The 17,112-nt window shown below is 47.2% G+C and overlaps 7 protein-coding genes across 7 annotated transcripts; 4 read left to right on the top strand and 3 right to left on the bottom strand.

The window, feature by feature from the left end:
- Positions 1-117: 117 nt before the first annotated feature.
- Positions 118-1,281, top strand: DEU56DRAFT_937012 (uncharacterized protein; the record flags this gene model as incomplete). Its single annotated transcript, XM_041358825.1, has 5 exons — positions 118-237; positions 298-418; positions 465-561; positions 611-728; positions 775-1,281. The coding sequence occupies 5 exons, from the start codon at positions 118-120 to the stop codon at positions 874-876; spliced, it is 558 nt and encodes a 185-aa protein (XP_041215238.1). The 3' UTR covers positions 877-1,281.
- DEU56DRAFT_227108 (transmembrane adaptor Erv26-domain-containing protein) lies at positions 897-2,426 on the bottom strand. The gene is made up of 5 exons (XM_041345171.1): positions 2,313-2,426; positions 2,204-2,250; positions 2,068-2,147; positions 1,643-2,015; positions 897-1,584 (listed from the first exon to the last, which is right to left on the bottom strand). The coding sequence occupies exons 1-5, from the start codon at positions 2,333-2,335 to the stop codon at positions 1,211-1,213; spliced, it is 897 nt and encodes a 298-aa protein (XP_041215237.1). The 5' UTR covers positions 2,336-2,426; the 3' UTR covers positions 897-1,210.
- Positions 2,427-2,500: 74 nt separating this feature from the next.
- On the top strand, positions 2,501-3,603 carry DEU56DRAFT_766263 (Snf7 family). Its single transcript, XM_041351074.1, has 5 exons — positions 2,501-2,602; positions 2,656-2,675; positions 2,729-2,806; positions 2,866-3,081; positions 3,142-3,603. Exons 1-5 carry the CDS (start codon positions 2,587-2,589, stop codon positions 3,421-3,423), a joined length of 612 nt encoding a protein of 203 aa, XP_041215236.1. The 5' UTR covers positions 2,501-2,586; the 3' UTR covers positions 3,424-3,603.
- Positions 3,604-3,796: 193 nt separating this feature from the next.
- DEU56DRAFT_867732 (phosphoinositide polyphosphatase) lies at positions 3,797-7,916 on the top strand (the record flags this gene model as incomplete). Its single annotated transcript, XM_041355444.1, has 21 exons — positions 3,797-4,025; positions 4,075-4,553; positions 4,608-4,787; positions 4,837-4,903; positions 4,960-5,254; positions 5,306-5,422; positions 5,470-5,684; positions 5,735-5,826; positions 5,878-5,954; positions 6,005-6,071; positions 6,126-6,175; positions 6,282-6,362; positions 6,411-6,495; positions 6,546-6,626; positions 6,675-6,865; positions 6,918-7,026; positions 7,081-7,219; positions 7,276-7,353; positions 7,407-7,562; positions 7,611-7,655; positions 7,702-7,916. The coding sequence occupies 21 exons, from the start codon at positions 3,797-3,799 to the stop codon at positions 7,914-7,916; spliced, it is 3,048 nt and encodes a 1,015-aa protein (XP_041215235.1).
- A 94-nt stretch (positions 7,917-8,010) lies between these two features.
- DEU56DRAFT_723144 (uncharacterized protein) lies at positions 8,011-9,890 on the bottom strand (the record flags this gene model as incomplete). The annotated part of the gene is made up of 7 exons (XM_041347758.1): positions 8,011-8,144; positions 8,193-8,283; positions 8,338-8,362; positions 8,420-8,927; positions 8,985-9,190; positions 9,239-9,440; positions 9,491-9,890. 7 exons carry the CDS (start codon positions 9,888-9,890, stop codon positions 8,011-8,013), a joined length of 1,566 nt encoding a protein of 521 aa, XP_041215234.1.
- Positions 9,891-9,950: 60 nt separating this feature from the next.
- On the top strand, positions 9,951-11,876 carry DEU56DRAFT_766235 (P-loop containing nucleoside triphosphate hydrolase protein). Its single transcript, XM_041351073.1, has 9 exons — positions 9,951-10,029; positions 10,103-10,199; positions 10,252-10,949; positions 10,999-11,114; positions 11,176-11,259; positions 11,314-11,383; positions 11,435-11,474; positions 11,523-11,545; positions 11,604-11,876. The coding sequence occupies exons 1-9, from the start codon at positions 10,003-10,005 to the stop codon at positions 11,637-11,639; spliced, it is 1,191 nt and encodes a 396-aa protein (XP_041215233.1). The 5' UTR covers positions 9,951-10,002; the 3' UTR covers positions 11,640-11,876.
- A 4,308-nt stretch (positions 11,877-16,184) lies between these two features.
- Positions 16,185-16,658, bottom strand: DEU56DRAFT_867729 (uncharacterized protein; the record flags this gene model as incomplete). Its single annotated transcript, XM_041355443.1, has 3 exons — positions 16,185-16,355; positions 16,410-16,586; positions 16,638-16,658. 3 exons carry the CDS (start codon positions 16,656-16,658, stop codon positions 16,185-16,187), a joined length of 369 nt encoding a protein of 122 aa, XP_041215232.1.
- Positions 16,659-17,112: the final 454 nt, after the last annotated feature.

The following is a 17,112-nucleotide window of genomic DNA, read 5'->3' as shown; positions in this document are numbered from 1 at the left end:
GTCTTGGTCACGTGTGCAAACGCGTCAAAGAAAGCAACGCCAACGCTAATCAGTCGTGACCGCGTTGTGACTCACTTCATCTGAACCTCATCCATCATTGTATCTTTTGTTTTTCTGATGGCATTACCACAATCTTTGAGAACCTCCGTGACTCCACTAGAGCTTGAGCTCATCGCCTCCGAGCACCTCGTCGAGATCGTCCCCTTGATCACAATGGAAAAAACAGCTTTCATTTCGGTACGCATTGAGGCGGATTGGAATCCATAGCAGTACCCACCAATGGTTGTCCTTACATAGGGCGCATATGGGCCACTACGACCGCCAGCAAAATGTCGCATACCGCTTTGGATGGCCACCAATCTGAAGCTGAAGAAGAAATGTCATATCGTACCCCCAGAATGGCTCAGTGTAGGTTTGTGTGCAACTTTCTTTGCGAATTACACTCTTGATGATGTGTCTTCTAGATTTTTTGCACGAACGACTAACAAGAGAAACGAGTCGACCTGAATTTAGCAAGCTTCCTTTCCGGTTTGCAGAGATAGCCAAGGTCATTCTTGATGTGTTAGTAACACTTTTGCTCATTTGGTGGTAAAATTTGACTTTCTCAAAGCGCTTCGGATGACGTGCCGAATGCAGACAAAATCAAGTCTTTGCTGAAAGATCTCCGCGAAGCTCGACAAGCCAAGAGTCGTGATGGTTTGCAAAAGTTAGATCACAGCGAACTCAGTGTACGTTTCACTTGTTTGCGCATCGCACATTCCTCATATTATGCAGTTGCCGAACCTGTGTTCTATGGAAATCAACGAGATCCGACCTTTCTTCATACAAGCCATGGGAATACTGACACAGCTTGTCAGAGAGCCTGCTGCTGAGTAGCGCCTAACTTCTTGCCCTCGGTCACGAAAATGCACCTATACTTATCTTATCTGTGTTTTCTTCAACATTTTAGCTTAATATATTCAATCGTGCACGTCGTATGGCATTGGGACAGGCAGGGTGAATGTCGAAACCTGTAGTCCATCAACTCTGCGAGGGTGCACTTCAAGATGGAATTTACTTTCTCGCTTTTGCTATGAGACCAACAGGGGGGCAGACCTTCCATAGATCGCCGCAAAACAATGGCACACTAACTAGTCTAGAGAAACGTGAGGCGTCGCTGAACAGTGCACTGATCATACCACGAGAAGATGACAATGCAACGTACATAGGATCAGTCTAACTTATTTCGTCTCGCTGCCAATGTCGCGCTTCCACTATCAACGGTTACCCTCGTGTGAGTCTGCGACGCACGCCGCGGTGGCGAACCAAGGCTAAATCGTTTGGGAGGCAATATACCAGTCCCGCTAAGAGGGTGGACTCCTCCAGGCGTGTGAAGAGGTACGTGGTACACTGTCGGTGACGAAGGCGCAGGAGAGCTTTCCCGAAGTGCGGGATTGGGGGTATGCGGAGCTATCAGCCCATCTGTAGCTGAACGCCTGAACGCCTTGGGAAGAAACGGAATAAAACCGAACATTGCCTTGAATAGAGATGAGTTTGAATGAGGCCCCAACGTTCGCAAGGTGGCGGTCGGTGTGCTCGGTATGCCTAGATTTACAACCAAAACTGAGTACATGGCATCAACGAAGCATAAGGGGAAGCTTACCAGATGATGTAGGCAGGGCATGATCATTCGCGCTCAAACTCAAGAAGAGGAAGAGCGGGACGAGCCAAACACATACCCCGAAGAAGGTTGCGATATCAGAGAACCCAGGTCCTGTAGAGTGGGTTGGAGTACGATATAGATATGACACCTGCCTTGCCTCTCGCGTGAGGTGCGAGAAGTAGAAGAACCAAATGAAGTGGTCCGAGACTGCAAAGATGCAGGATGCAATGAAGGACAAGGACGTGAGCGAGATAAGTGGCCACGTGCTGGAGAAGTTTTGCAGGTAGACGACGTGGCAGACTATAGAGAAAAGCGTCCGTGGTAAGGGGAGGGAGTCTGAAAAGTACAGTATAATGTGCAACACTATGATTGCCTTCTCTCCATGTAAGATAATTGCGTTTGATTCAGAAAATGAATTCACGAACATAGGTTCCCCGCTGTCCAATCATCTTGGCAAGACGTGAATGCTCCTCTATTAGCTCAGAGACATACAGCAGACCGCTAGCTGGAGATATATGTAAGAGACGGGCAAGCACAAAGGTGACGGAGAGCATCACGAACCAAGTGAAAGCGTCATGAATGCGAAAGCAGCAACTATGGCAATATAGCTGTATGAAAGTGACACGTCAATGTCAATTGAGGATATTCAATATTTTAAAACGAACTATACCTGAGATAATGCAATAATGACATGGCGAAAGGCTTCACTCTGAGAGGGAACTCCAGATGACGGTCTATTAGGTTTGTACAAGTAAATAGTACGAGTTTAAAAGGTTGATCACCCGAGAAAGAGCCGTTGAAGCTAAGTGCACGTGACCAACAATGTCCAGATTAAGGTTACCGCGACGCTTACATCGCAGCCATACCATCTTCCCACTTTGACTATCTTCATTTCTGAACAATCTGCCCCATTATCGACGCTGCATCCTTTTGACTGATTCAACATGAGCAACATGGAAAGTGAGCAGCCCGTGCAATAGCCTGGTCACGAGACATCTGTTTATACTTCGCAGAGACGCTATTTCAGCTGAAGGTACTACTTGATATCACGTCCGACAAGAATTATCTTTACACATTCTGCTTCAGTTTACTGCCAAGACACTTAATCGTCAAGCAAAGAAAGCACAAAAGGATGAGAACACAGAAAAGGCTCGTCTCAAGAAGGTTACTTCACACCGTCGTTCAGCATCAAACACAGCAAGCTAATCATTGGGTAACCTCAGGCGTTGCAGCAGAGAAATACTGATGGCGCACGGATCTATGCTTCCAATGCAATTCGCAAGAAGTCCGAGGCTCTGAACTTGTTGCGACTATCTAGCCGGTTAGACGCTGTCGCAAGTCGAGTGGAGACTGCCGTCACAATGAGACAGGTTACTGGGAACATGACCTCCGTGGTCAAGGGAATGGATAAAGCAATGGATAGCATGAATCTTGAACGGGTGAGTCAAGGATATTTCCTTCGCTCTCCGCATCATAACCTCTTTCGAATGATGTCATAGATTTCGCTTGTGATGGACAAGTTCGAATCACAATTCTCCGACCTGGACGTTCAGACGTCTTACATGGAGGACGCAATATCAAGCACAACTGCTGTATCGACTCCGCAAGATCAAGTAGACAGTCTCATGCGGCAGATGGCGGAAGAAGCCAACATAGAATTGCAGCATGATCTAGCGTCGAAAGACCTATCTGGTGTTCCATCTCTGGCTGCAAAGGAGAGCATTGGGGAGGAAGACGATAAACTAGCAGAAAGACTGAGAGCTCTGAGACCGGCGGCATGATGCTTTAATTTGCTCACTGCAACTAGATGACCATAATAGGTGTTCAGTTTCGTGATTTCTGTATATCGTATGGATTGTACATCATTTCATTACCGCACTCATTACTCTTATTGTTCACTGCACCGCAGCTCTGTACATCATGGCGGTTGTTTGGATGCAAAGCTTTTGCCAAACAAACTCATCGGACTCGGAAGTCGGAAGTTTGGAGTTCTGGACTTCATGTACCATTGCCAGGTCCGACCACCTCCATACGGGTTCCAGAAGGCCAGCAAAATATCATAGTGCTAATACAACAGATCGGCAAGGCAGCACTACGGACATTGCAACACCACTGTTTCTGTTCATTACTCTTCCTTGCCCGCTACCTGATGCTATGTATCTTTACTTAAGTCACAACCCTCGTACACTATACCTGGTGACTGGATCGCATGACGAGCGGAATGGACGACCGCAACGTACTCTCGTATTTCGTGCTGCAGAAGCCAATCCAGCACAGGTGATCGTGGAGTTCCTGCCGAAAGATGATGTAAATCTCACCAGCGCCGTGAGACTAACCAGCCGCATCATTAAAGGCTGCCTTGGCCTCATCTCGGTCGAAAATGGTACGTTGATTTGCATGTTTATCGGGTTCAACTTAATCATCACTTATAGATACTTTCCTCGCGGTGGTCTCCTCTGCGACGGAGGTCGGAAAGACTCGCCCCTCTGACTCTCAACCTGAATCCGTGGCGAAGATTCATGAAGTTTCGTTCTACTGCCTTACCTCCAACTTATGGGATGATTTTCCTGCGTCGCAAGATACGCTTCTCAATCCAGAAAACGTCGATGCGCTCATGACAAGAGAGCAGCAGCACTATTCCCAGTCCACTACACCTCCTGTGTTTGAGCATCCGTGCATGCCACTCACCAAAATACTTTCATCTGGTTCATTCTATTATGCTCTTGATCCGGCATGGGATCTCTCATCTCGTCTTCCCGTTCGTCTAGCGAGAGATCGATCCAGCGCACATGATATTGGTATATTTGATGAGCGCTTCGTCTGGAATGAGTACATCGTCCGCAGTTTGCTCAATTTCAGAGAGAGGCTAGATCCCCTTGAAAGGGAGGAACTTGACAAGTGTCAATTTATCGTGCGCTTGTGCTCGCTTTTTCCTCTTGGCGATTGTTTGTAACGTGGCGGATAGGTGTTAGCCATACAAGGCTATGTGGGCGTCTTTACCATGGCTTTGCCCGCACCCCCGGTTAACGGAGCCCCCGTTATTGCGACATTGTCATTAATCTCTCGTCTTGGGTGGAGACGAGCTGGCACTCGTTTCAATACTCGGGGTGTAGATGATGACGGGAACACTGCTAATTTTGTTGAGGTAGGTAATGAACTGATGATAAGATTAATGCCTGATTTGTATTCTACAGACTGAAACTATCCTCACAACAGATCAACATTGTGTGAGTTATACTCAAGTCCGAGGAAGTGTCCCATGTGCGTTTTCGCAGCAGGGGATTCACACACCAGCGATTAAACGCTCTGAATTACAGTGTTTTGGGAACAACAAGGGCTCCAGACCTTTGGCCAGCGCATACAGATCACACGGCCGCATGCCTCCCAGCCTGCATTTGAGCGCCACTTCGCACATCTGATGGAGGAGTATGGCGCTACTCACGCCATCAATCTTTTGGGTTCCAAAGAGAATGAGGCCATCTTGACTTCCGCATATGCAAAGCACCTGCAAATTGCAGGAAGCATCTGGGGTGACGAGCTCAGCATTACTCACTACGACTTCCACAATGCCGTGAGGATAGGTGGTCATGATAGCGTGATGAGGGATCTCTGGTACGTCATGGTCTCTTAAGAAATGGTTAGTTCATATACAATAAATCACAGTCGTTTGGAGGGAATTAATAACAACATGGACCGTTACGGATTTACCATGTGCGATACCAGTACCGATAGTGTGATCACGGAACAAAAGGGCGTATTCCGGACGAACTGCCTTGACTGGTGAGTCGAGCCATTCATATCAAAGTCTTTGTGTTGATGACCCATAGCTTGGACCGAACAAATTTTGTGCAAGATATCTTCTCTCGTAGAGCCTTGGAACAATATCTCAGTCTCGTGCATCGTGAATGGTTACAGGCTGGCGCGCTCTGGATGCACCATCGTGAATTATGGGCAGAAAATGGGGACGCTCTCTCCCGCATATATGCTGGTACTGGAGCGCTGAATACGAGCGTTACTCGGACTGGGAAGAGAACTTTGACAGGTCAGATACATGACATCAACTTATTGTGATATTTCTGATGTACCTGGAAGGTGTTTTGTCCGATGCGACAAAGAGCGTGGCGAGAGCATACATCAATAATTTTCAAGATCCAAGAAAGCAAATCGCCATTGACATGTTTCTTGTGAGTGTTTTCTTGTGATATTCTTTCTAAGTTACGATTTTTTTTTATCAGGGCAACATGAATAACCAACGTCAAGTGCATATTTTTGACGCAATACATGACTCGGTCGGAAAGGCGCTGCAGCAACGGTGAGTGGAATCGGCACGTAGGATTATCTCTCCACCGATGCTCTTATAAGCCTGTCCGAGTATTCGACTACCCAATCGTGCACTATATTCGCAGGAACGTGGAATGTTAACGGCCGGGTAAGGCGGATTATGTGTATTCTTGCCACTGTTCACCAGTCATCCTCCGCGCAGCTACCGTCATCAGAGAGCCTGTTACCGTGGCTCTTCCCTCGGGACAGTAAGTCTGGTTCTTTACTCTGAGTCGCAGCTTAATAGCGTTGTCTTTTGGACAGAATTTCTAGAGTATAAACCTAGTTGCATTCAATGGCGTAACTAACAAAATTATAGACCGGATATTTTTGTTCTGGGTTTCCAGGAAATTGTTCAACTTACAGCCCAGCAGATTGTGCAACCAGATCCGGAAAAGAAGTAGGTGATATTATGCTGTATGAGGAGCATGTGTCCTGACATCATTAGGCGCATATGGGAACAGAAGGTTATGGAAACTCTTGAACGTCGACCTCAAAGAACGTGTGATTATGTGCTCCTCCGCAGTGAACAAGTGATAGATGTTCGCGCTCAGGTGAAGTGATACTGACCCTGTCATTGCAGCTTGTCGGGACTGCAATTCTGGTCATAGTTCGCTCAGATCTAACGCCCGTCATACGGAATGTCGAAGGAGCAGCTCGAAAGGTGGGCCTTGATCGCATGACGCGAGAGCCTGGCTGAACATTTTATTAGACCGGTCTGCGCGGCATGTCCGGAAACAAAGGTGGCGTTGGAGTCCGACTGGACTATTACGATACTAGCTTCTGCTTCCTGACTGCGCACCTTGCTGCCGGGCCTAGCAACATTGAAGAGCGGAATGCGGACTTTCACACAATTGTGAAAGGTTTGCACTTTCAAAAAGGGAAGACGTTGTCCAGCCATGAGTACGCTTGGATCTCGGGCATGTGGAATTTGACACGTATAGGCCCTCAACAGAAATATCATATGGCTCGCAGACACGAATTACAGGATAGACCTTGACAACGAAAGCGTCCGAGCCCTGGCGGGGGCCGATGATTTTGATGCTTTGGTAGCAGCAGATCAGGTGTGTTTGACGACTTAATAGACAACTGCTGGCCCTAGCTTAATCCTGCGATAGTTGAGGCAGGCAATCGACAAAGGGGACGCATTTGCTGGATATGAGGAAGGACCCATGCTGTTCCGTCCGACTTACAAGTACGACCTGGGCACCGACAACTATGATACCAGTGAGAAGATGCGCGTTCCAGCTTGGACTGGTAAGTAGTTCTGACCTTCTCAGAGGGTGCACTCATGTGAATGACACGTCTCGAAGACAGAATTTTGTTCAAAGGCCGATTCGATCTCGCGGTATACTCCCGAGCTGAGCTGAAAGGCTCGGACCACCGTCCAGGTAAGCTCTTGTTCGGTTGCGACTATTACGTGCCACTGATTGCTGGCACCAAGTTTTTGCACTTTTTAGAAGCGAGGTGCGAATCATAGATGTCAACAAGAGGGCCGCGTTGTCTCGCCTGCTCTTGGAAAACACGCTGTCGGCTACCCCGGGCGAGAAACTTGATGAAAAGCTTGCGTCTTTGGTACTTGCCGATGATTACTCTGAATGTCAGTGTTGTACTATCTTAGCCATCCGCGTGACTCATATTTTATCAGTGCCTCCGCCCAGCGCAGATGATAATGCATGGTGGAATAGACCTGGTAAGCATGTAGCAACATCAGCACACATACTCTGACACGTTCTCAGAACATTCAAAAGGCATCTTTCCCATCTCGATCGCTCACCTCCTGGAATCGGATACAGCCAACCCTTTTGACTCGCCAGAGGAATCTCCCTTTTCATCCTCGCCATCGTCCTCTGACGAAGAACTGTATTCACATGCGATGGGGTTGCAATCTCCGATCACACCTGTTCGCAAACCTCCGCCGCCTCCGCCACGCTCGCGATATACTGATGTATGATACGGAGCTTAGATTAATTCTATGGTTGGCATGGACATAGAGGTCAACAATAAAGTAGTAAATGGAAGAAGTACAAGACTGCGGCACGGACATATCAAATCAAACCTTGCTTTTTCAGGTCTTCGTAAGTTTTCCTATTGTAAACATTACCCTCATCGTCCTCAAGTTCTTCCATTGTTTCCTGTTCGAAAATTTCATGTCGTCCCTCTTGCTTCAATTTTTCTGCCACTAAATAAAATTTCAACGGACGGCCTCTTTAAAAAGGGAGGCACCTACAGGAGAGGGCATCTTCGATACGGGTGATTTCGTGGAAATGTTTTGTGTTCGGCAAGCCCAAAGCTCGCATGCCAAAAGCGTGCCGTGATTCCTTCAATATCAGTGATTAGCCTGCCGCTATCAACAGATTGAAGTGACTGCATACTTGGAAGTGTCGGTCAAAATTTTTCCTATTACAAAGTTGTAAGCTGTCGTACCGCTATTCCGAAAAGAAAAAGCTGCCATACCTTCCCATGTATACGTGGTCAGAACATATTTCGCAGCGATATTCTACTCCAAGGCCGTGAAGCTTGTAAAGCCAGTATGGAATTGGCTTGCCATCCCAACCGAGCGGAAGTTTGAGGGGATTGTAGATCCTCTCCTCTTCCTCTTCTTCGGCCGCAGCATCGCCAGATGTATTGGTGGGAGCCGGAGGAGGTTTTGCTTGCTCAAGTAGTTCTTGTTCACGTTCGCGCGCTGTGAGGGAGAAGCGACGTTCCACATTGGATTTCGTCTCGCTAATAATGTGGACCAACACCACAAGAAGGGATGTGGAAAGATACGTTAGCAATGCGGAGCTCCGGAGTCTGGATTTCAAAAGTTGACCATTGCTCGCGGGTTGTGCGGTGATGGTGTGTGTACCGTTAGGATTTTGCGGTGGTGTTTCAGAAACCGCCTGTTTGGCAATTGCTTTCATGTGTTTCTTGGAGGTTAAGTGGGCATCATAAACGGTCTTCTTCGAATAACTTTTCTGGCCTGAGCGATGCTAACGTGAACACATGCAAATTCGTCGAGATAAACAACTAGACTTACAGGCGGAGCACCACATCCCTTCTCCTGCGCCGTCCGTATTCACCGATCGCTTAGCGGTTTTATTTTCATCCCAATCAACAAACTCGCCGTCGTCCCACTTTTGGTAAAATTCGACTTCGGCTTCCTGGTGCTTCGTTTGAATATCTACAAGCGGCTGCGTCCGCTTTACAAAGGAAAGGAGATAATCATGCAAGTGTTGAATGTACCTGGATCAGGAGTGAGAGCAGCTCACGTCAAAATATCCACTAGCTTACACCTCGTAATCCTTTGTTGCCCTAGCCTCCTTCGGAAGCTCGCTGTGCAGTAAACCGTTTTGTGCAGCAAGCAAGACGTCAAGATATTGAAGGTAAGGCAGTCGTTTTGAAATGTTCTTCAAGTTGTTGTACGCGGTGTGATTCGCGTATAAATCGAGGTACTTTCCGTATGCTTCTTCACCAGAGAAAAGCAAAGATATGGCTGGAAAACAAAGGTGAAACAATGCAAAATCAAGACTACTGTCAACGCACGGTCTTCCTCCTCATAATCATCGTCCAGCCCATCTTGATTACCTTCCTCCAAGATGGCAGCAAGCTCCGTGTCGAAGCCTCCTGCTACAGCATCAGGATACTTGTTGTAGTGGTCCTGAATCTTCACCAACCGCGCATAGAACTCAGAAAGGTCATTCTGTGCTGCTGCTGGTGCGCTAAGTGCACCTATCTCAGCTTTCCGCGCATCCTCATCAAGGTAAGAGTTGTGCAAGGCTGTTACACGCGACGAAATTCGATCCAAGACCTGAGCTGCTTTGTGTTCTGTCTGGATCCTGATTTCATGAGTCGGTTGATTTCTTGAGAGCAGTGAATATAGAGCAGTTTCGTATCTTTCTATCTCTTCGTGTGTCTGACGCTGTGTTTCGATGATGGAGTCCATGTCGCCCAAGACTAGTAGTACTGGAAAGTTCAAGTCCAATTGAGCTGGTTGCAGGATATATTTTCAAACTCCGAGCTTTTCACCACCTCACCCATCTTCCCTATAGGTCAACATGGCTGGCATCAACCCTGGAGACGAGGCAAGTTTGTCAAACAGCTCAGAGAAGGGCAAAATAAATTGTGCACTCACGCATCGTCTAACTGACTCTACAGAAACTTGTATTTGAGTCCTCCGAGGCAGTCTCGGTTGTGTCGACTTTTGATGACCTTAACTTGAAAGAGGACCTTCTTCGCGGCATATATGCGTATAGTAAGCATATTTTCCTGCTTGCAGTATCACATGTGCCGAAGCTTGTGTACAGACTTCGAGAAACCCTCTGCTATACAGCAGCGAGCTATTCTCCCAATAACACAGGGTCGCGATGTCATCGCGCAGGCACAGTCGGGAACTGGTAAAACTGCCACCTTTTCCATATCTATTTTGCAGTCTATCGACGTCTCCGTTCGCGAAACACAGGCTCTGGTGCTATCGCCTACGCGCGAACTAGCAACCCAGATTCAGTCAGTGGTTCTCGCTCTTGGTGACTATATGAATGTCCAATGTCATGCTTGCATTGGAGGTACATCCATTGGCGAGGACATTCGAAAGTTGGAATACGGTCAACATGTGGTATCTGGAACCCCTGGTCGTGTTTTTGATATGATTCGGCGCCGTGCTTTGCGGACGCGCAACATCAAAATGCTGGTTCTCGATGAGGCAGACGAACTGCTCAACAAGGGATTCAAGGACCAAATATATGACGTGTACCGCTACCTCCCCCCAGCTACTCAGGTTGTCCTACTGAGTGCGACATTGCCTTACGACGTGTTGGAGATGACGACAAAATTCATGACCGACCCTATTCGTATCCTCGTCAAGCGTGATGAGTTGACGCTAGAGGGGATCAAACAATTTTTCGTTGCTGTAGAAAAAGAGGACTGGAAGTTCGACACGTTGTGTGATCTGTACGACACACTTACCATCACACAAGCCGTCATCTTTTGCAACACCCGCCGCAAGGTACGCCTCCGAAAAAATCTTTTTTAATATGGCTTACTGGTTAAAATAGGTTGATTGGCTAACCGAAAAGATGCGCGCGGCAAACTTTACTGTGTCGTCGATGCACGGTGAAATGGTTCAAAAGGAAAGAGACGCTATCATGGCGGAATTCCGCGGTGGCACATCGTGCGTCATTTTTTTTTTCTTGGCTCGCTTCAGTATGAAAAACTTTTGATCATTACTATAGTCGTGTGCTCATCACAACCGATGTCTGGGCCCGAGGGATTGATGTCCAACAAGTCTCCCTTGTCATCAACTACGATCTTCCAGCGTAATTAAATTTGCCTGAAGTTTTAAAATTCACTAACTGAGGCGCCTCACACAGCAATCGTGAGAATTACATTCATCGCATTGGGCGCTCAGGTCGTTTTGGCCGGAAAGGTGTTGCTATCAATGTACGTCAGGTCCTTCATACCAGCTCGATATTCTCATGTATCATTCATCAGTTCGTGACTGTCGACGACGTGCGTATCCTGCGCGACATCGGTATGTCATTTTTTTTACTGGTCACCTTCATTACTGACTCCACCCCAGAACAATTTTACAGCACACAAATTGTACGTTGCGCCCTCAGTTGTTGCTTCATCCTGTCTCACTAATAATCCAATTCACAAGGACGAAATGCCAGTCAATGCTGCGGAGCTTATTTAGGGGCGATATGGCAGACCGCAGTCAAGTTATTGCTTGCTTTGAGTACGGATGATATTCATGGTCTGCATATTTGTACTTTATGAGGTTTTATTTTTTGTGCATTCCGCTATTAGTTGTATCCCTTCTCTGACTTGTTACCGCGCAAATTTGCATGGGCGTCACTAAAGGCTGTGTTGTCTTTAATTCCGGGTACAAATTCATGTGAATATCGATTGTTGCATGCATGACGTTCCCATCGCTTACGCCCTTCACCGTTGCGGGAAATCTGCAGGAATAGTGGAGCCACATCGCATGGATCGAAGGTGATAGTTTGCAGCACTTAGTGTACCCTGAGTGCCCAGGAACGGGCCGGCCGGCAGGACTCATCACGTGATATTTCTTTCCCCTCGCAATTCTTTGGCCGGATCAGTGTGCAGCTCTTTGTTCAACCAGTGGATCGGCCGTCTTCAATCGTGGCTTCTTGTCCTTTCTTTCTTTTGTTTCCACTCTGCATCGATCGATGTAGAGTTGATCACGAGTATTTGTTGTTCATCTGTGGTCTTCTTGAGTATCATGCAGTATCTAGAAGTGCGGTACGCCGCTGCTCAACAGTGTTCGGCTGGAATATTCTTGGCTGTATCTGCGCCGAGGTTGCACCACATAATTGAAAATTGTCCGAAGATGACTCACAAGCCTGAGTCTCGAGCAGCACATGATGTGGCAAGGGCCAATATCCTTCACATGGGCACGTCCGAGTCTGATATGCATTCCCACGTCCCAAGCGATATGTCGCGGTAATCAAGTCCTTCCTAAACCATTTGCAAAATTGCGGAAGAAAGGAGCATGCTGCTGTTTGGCGCGCTACATGTGCAGGTCAGTATGAGTCTGATCGCGCATTCGAAGTGGAAGATTCCCCATGATTCGACTAACTTGATATGATAAGATGAACAGCACGTTTTATTTCATCATGGGGCTCGTGCGGGCAGTGTGATGAAGCTGAGGAGATAGCAGAGGCTCCGACGCATCTTACACTATTTTTACCCCACTTATGGCCTTGAACTGTATCATGAGATCTGAAACGCCTTGTGCCTGGTATCAGTACTTGCGGGTCCTAGGGCCCTTATCACGGATGATTGTTCTGAAGCGGCTCAATTCGTGCTTGCTACCCGTCAGGGCCAATTTGTGGCCAGTGAGTAATTTACAGTTTCAGTGCAGCGAAATTGGTCGTCTATCGTCACTTGAAATCATGAAGTCGAGAAGACACAGTGAAGAAGTGGTGAGAGGCAGTGAGAGACGGTGAGAGGTAGTGAAAGGTGGTGAGAGGTGGTGTGATACTTACCGTAGACGCCTGACGCCATACCTCGAGAACAAGATAGATCCTCGGGGTATCGATATTGGTCGTTGCAAATCATTTTGAAAATCGCAGAGGCTTGGATACCATGACCTTAGACTATTTCGTGCGGTCTTCGTGCACGAGAGTGAGGGCGTGAGGGTTTATGTAAAGAAACGGTAAATCATGCGCGGGTGGTACCGCGTTACACTATGTTCGAGTTCTATTGAGGGTTCCTGTTCCCTCTCTTGTTTGTGGACCAAAGGAAAACGGTACGAGGCATTCAGAAATATTGCAGAGATGCGATGCGACGATCGCTCAAAGATCGGACTTGTTGGAGATACAGAGATTCAGCCCATTGAAAGCAGACGCGCGTATTGAGAACCCGTCGGAGACTCATCGGGGAGTTAATCGTGTGGCGGCATAATCGACTTGTACTGACCAAGTACTGCTGAAACAATGTGCATTAAGTTAATGAGTGAAGCAACCAAGGAATATGGACACGAAGACAATGTCATGCCGACACAAAACCACCGGACCACTGTTTGGGACCGAGCGTCAGCCGCGGCGAGATAAAGTGCTAGTCATGGTGACCGTATAGTCGCCTCTTTACGCCTGACAGAAAACAGTTAGCCGTACGGTATGTTTGTACCGCCAGCCGCCGGATCAACACACCGCTGAGCTGAATTCGTGAGCAAACATTTTTTTGAGTGTGTAGAAAGGTTGCAGGGATGCGGTGCGGTAATCGCACGGCGTCTGACGTTTGAACCTGGCGCAAGATATAGATCAAAATTATCGGAATTGCTTGAGGCCCGAGATCAGCATCTGGAGAGAGAACGCACGTCGGGAGAAAGTATCACAGACATCGAGGAGCTAATCATGGCAACCTTCCGCTGGCTTACTGTACACTTGAATAATATATCAGTTAATGGATGAAACAGCCAGAAAATATAGACATGAGGCCAATAATATCATGCCGGCACAAGCGAACCGCTATCTTGTGATGAACCATTGGGATCAAGCTCAATGGTACATCGCTATATATTTCCATAGCTAGCCGCGATGCGATAATATGGACGTCAGCGTGACATATACTTTGTCGCAACTTGCGCTTGAGCGGGGACAGTTCACCAAATTTTCGTGCCGTTGAATCGACGCATTATCTGAGATGTGAGCCGCAGCCGGTGAAAAAAAATCAGCCAATACTTCCAAAGAACGTGTTTTTTTGCTGGATTTTAGTGCGGCCGTATTGACAAACTTGAATATTTCGACTGGAGAATTGTGCGGCCGTTCTAGAAGATCTTCAGACCCGCGGGCGCTAAAATTACCACGTCGCTGCTAGCAAATATTTGAGTAAATCATTATAGCCACAATTGTTGATCAATCACAGGCCCGCATGATACTGGTGCCATGTGTCGGGTATTAGTTGGATGTATCTAAAAATGTTACACCTGGTATTTTGTCATAGAGAGTCGGGTATACATTGGGTATACATACAAACAGTGGAGACATAGTACTTCAAATAGAATTCCCAGACTCTCCCCAAATAACTTCGGATCATGAAGATACTTGACAATGACTACGTGACTGCGCTAATCTACACGCATCTCGCTGACCAGCTCATTGAGTACTCATTTTTGGATTGTCTATAAGTACAATGCTGTTTCTGCGACCGATGACAAGGCTTCTCTAACCGATATGAAAGCCTCGTTGCAATGTTCGGAGGATGCCTCAAGCGTTTGTGCAGGCGCCGGAGCCCCGCAGTCGCAGCACGAGTTGGCCAAACACTCTGCCGTGACATGAGCGAATTTGGCGGATCAAGCTTATCTTGAAGAAGCTGATCTGACCTGCATCATCACTTTCGGAACGAAGATGAGGATAATAGAGTTGGTGGGAGCGCGGATTGCATTCGCAATAACCAATTTTGAGACACTGTTGACATGGCGCTATCGGTGATAACATGACAGCTCAAAGCCACGTTCAGGACCGACGTACGTCAAGCCGTAAGGCTACTCACTCAGTCGCCTCCGGACCGTAAGGGGTAATTAAGGCTATAGCAACCTTTCGGTGCTGAAAGTTTTCTGCAAGAATTGTGGGACATTATCTGGGAAAGAACGCCGTTTTGAGCTCGCCCCACGTCCGCAGAAGAAGAAAGGTATGCTGTCCCGGCTCCTCCGCGCGCAATCATCCGCGCTTCTGATGGAATTATCAAATTCCGTCGTCCTATAATGTGCGTGACATTGACGATATGGTGCCGCTCGTAAGATCTCATGTGTATCGACAAGGGTCAGGGTACACATTTGTTTTGAGCTCTGATCCCTTACTCATCGATCGTGCGACCACTGCGGGATCGCCATTTCCATAGCTGTTTGTCTTCACCGCTAGACGGATGCCGAGAATGGATTCTTGGTCTTCCCCATGTCGGCCTCATTTTACTTGTCGTGTAAACGGTGAGAGAACAATCTTGTTAGAATGGCCCTGATTTTAGGTATAAAAGAACATACAGTTCGAAAAGCTCCAGAGCCACATCACGATCATTATCATTATGTGTTACTGGAGAAGGTGGGTAGCCACTTGTTCAGCTGCAGCCACCATGATCGACTCACCGTCGTTCAGGGTTAACAACTTTTACAAAGGGTATGATCACCTTCACTGGTTTGAATAATTGATGCTATCTTCCTTCATAGCTGCGGGCACTCGATAAATCTGGTACGGTTCTAGTCAGCTCACAAGTCTTGAATCCAACTAATGAATCACCTTGTACAGCCCGACGAGGAGGTCAGAAGCCAGTGACTTTTTTGTTCGCCATCTTACCAGATGCCTAGATCAAATGTGACCTTAGAAACTGCAAATTTAGCCCCAAACATTCACCAACATGTATACCGCCGCAGTGCAGCAAGATGTGCTGGCAATAGTAAGTCTTCACATCGCTGAACTCCAGACACCACTAACTTGTGACGCTATAGTCGTCAATATCCCCAGCAGTATGGTATGTCAACAAGTCGCTTGCGCTGACTCTGTGCTGAAGCCTGCCGCGTTCAGCACCACAGATTGACAAAAGGTGCCCAAAATGTAGTTTACGCGGATGAATCCGTCGTGTACATCATCTCGAGTGGACTTGATACACAATGCATACAGATATTTCCTGAGAGATTCATCGTATTGCGATCAAAAATACTTCAGCTGAACACATGAGTGAGCATGAATATGCAACAATAAGCTCGAGATGGAGTGGCTCAATCATCCACAATGTTATGCTTCTTCTTCAACTGTGCTAGCTCTTCCTCTCTTCGGGCTAGATCGGCTTTAGCAGCAGCAGCATCCTGTTTGGCTGGCATATGATACAGAACAACGATATACCGCTCCTGCAGATGGAAACCATTCAAATGTTCAAGCGCATTTTTTGCCTAAGTTGGCAGGGATTAGATACAAGAAACCCGTTAGGACAGAGAAAAACGTACATCCATAACATCGTCGAACACGACAAAGGCAGTTCCTTTCGTCTTTTGCTCATCCCCTATGCGTATTTGCCTGATGCTGCCGTATCGTCCAAAGAGGTCGTACAAGTCTTCCCCGGTAATCTGGTAGTTAAGATTTTTGACGAAGAGTATACGGTTAGCACCTGGAGGCAATTTAGACTGCGGAAAGTTCAGCTAAACTGAAAGATGTAACTTCACAGTGCACCTTACAGTCGGTCTTGGAGCAGCCATGGTGGTTTGATGTCGACCACACTTGATAGTTACGTAATGTCCCAATGTTCAATCCTCGCGCGTGAATCGCGGAGTTACAAGCTCAAACACCCAATTGACTGGAAACTTCAGTTCGTACAGAAGTCTAACTGTTTCTTGAATCTGAAATTCATCAAGGGATGATACTACTGTCTTATATTAATGGGGCAAGTCAGACCTTGACTGATCTGGACATAGTTTTATGTTAATCGCCGCAAGTGACGTTAAGAACGACAAGGCAACCCCTTGAGTAGGGCTCCGTCGTCGAAGTAAAAGTTGATTTTGACGACATTGATTCCGTTCAGCAGTGAAAATAGAATGTACCTTGAATGCGGACGGCTGATAATGTTCATCAGATTATATGCAACTGTGATAGTCTCTGAAGTCAAAGCAGGTGTGCCCGGGAGAAATATGACGGTCGGAAGCCTACAGCAAG

The sequence above is a fragment of the Suillus clintonianus genome (assembly GCF_016758775.1).
Source record: "Suillus clintonianus strain FC179 chromosome Unknown DEU56scaffold_2, whole genome shotgun sequence".
In the NCBI taxonomy this organism is placed as follows: domain Eukaryota; kingdom Fungi; phylum Basidiomycota; class Agaricomycetes; order Boletales; family Suillaceae; genus Suillus; species Suillus clintonianus.
The sequence above is the reverse complement of the archived record's forward strand: the minus strand, read 5'-3'. Positions and strand labels throughout refer to the sequence as shown.

What these genes read in the sequence shown, in the direction of transcription:
- DEU56DRAFT_227108 (XM_041345171.1), bottom strand. Translation starts at nt 2,335, where the DNA reads ATGTCATTATTGCATTATCTCAG. An exon ending in TCATTATTGCATTATCTCAG is followed by an intron (nt 2,251 to 2,312) that starts GTATAGTTCGTT and finishes ACTTTCATACAG; the next exon opens with CTATATTGCCATAGTTGCTG. An exon ending in TGCCCTGCCTACATCATCTG is followed by an intron (nt 1,585 to 1,642) that starts GTAAGCTTCCCC and finishes TTGTAAATCTAG; the next exon opens with GCATACCGAGCACACCGACC.
- DEU56DRAFT_766263 (XM_041351074.1), top strand. An exon ending in AAAAGGCTCGTCTCAAGAAG is followed by an intron (nt 2,807 to 2,865) that starts GTTACTTCACAC and finishes GGGTAACCTCAG; the next exon opens with GCGTTGCAGCAGAGAAATAC. An exon ending in ATAGCATGAATCTTGAACGG is followed by an intron (nt 3,082 to 3,141) that starts GTGAGTCAAGGA and finishes ATGATGTCATAG; the next exon opens with ATTTCGCTTGTGATGGACAA.
- DEU56DRAFT_766235 (XM_041351073.1), top strand. Translation starts at nt 10,003, where the DNA reads ATGGCTGGCATCAACCCTGGAGACGAG. An exon ending in GGAAAGGTGTTGCTATCAAT is followed by an intron (nt 11,384 to 11,434) that starts GTACGTCAGGTC and finishes ATCATTCATCAG; the next exon opens with TTCGTGACTGTCGACGACGT. An exon ending in AATTTTACAGCACACAAATT is followed by an intron (nt 11,546 to 11,603) that starts GTACGTTGCGCC and finishes CCAATTCACAAG; the next exon opens with GACGAAATGCCAGTCAATGC.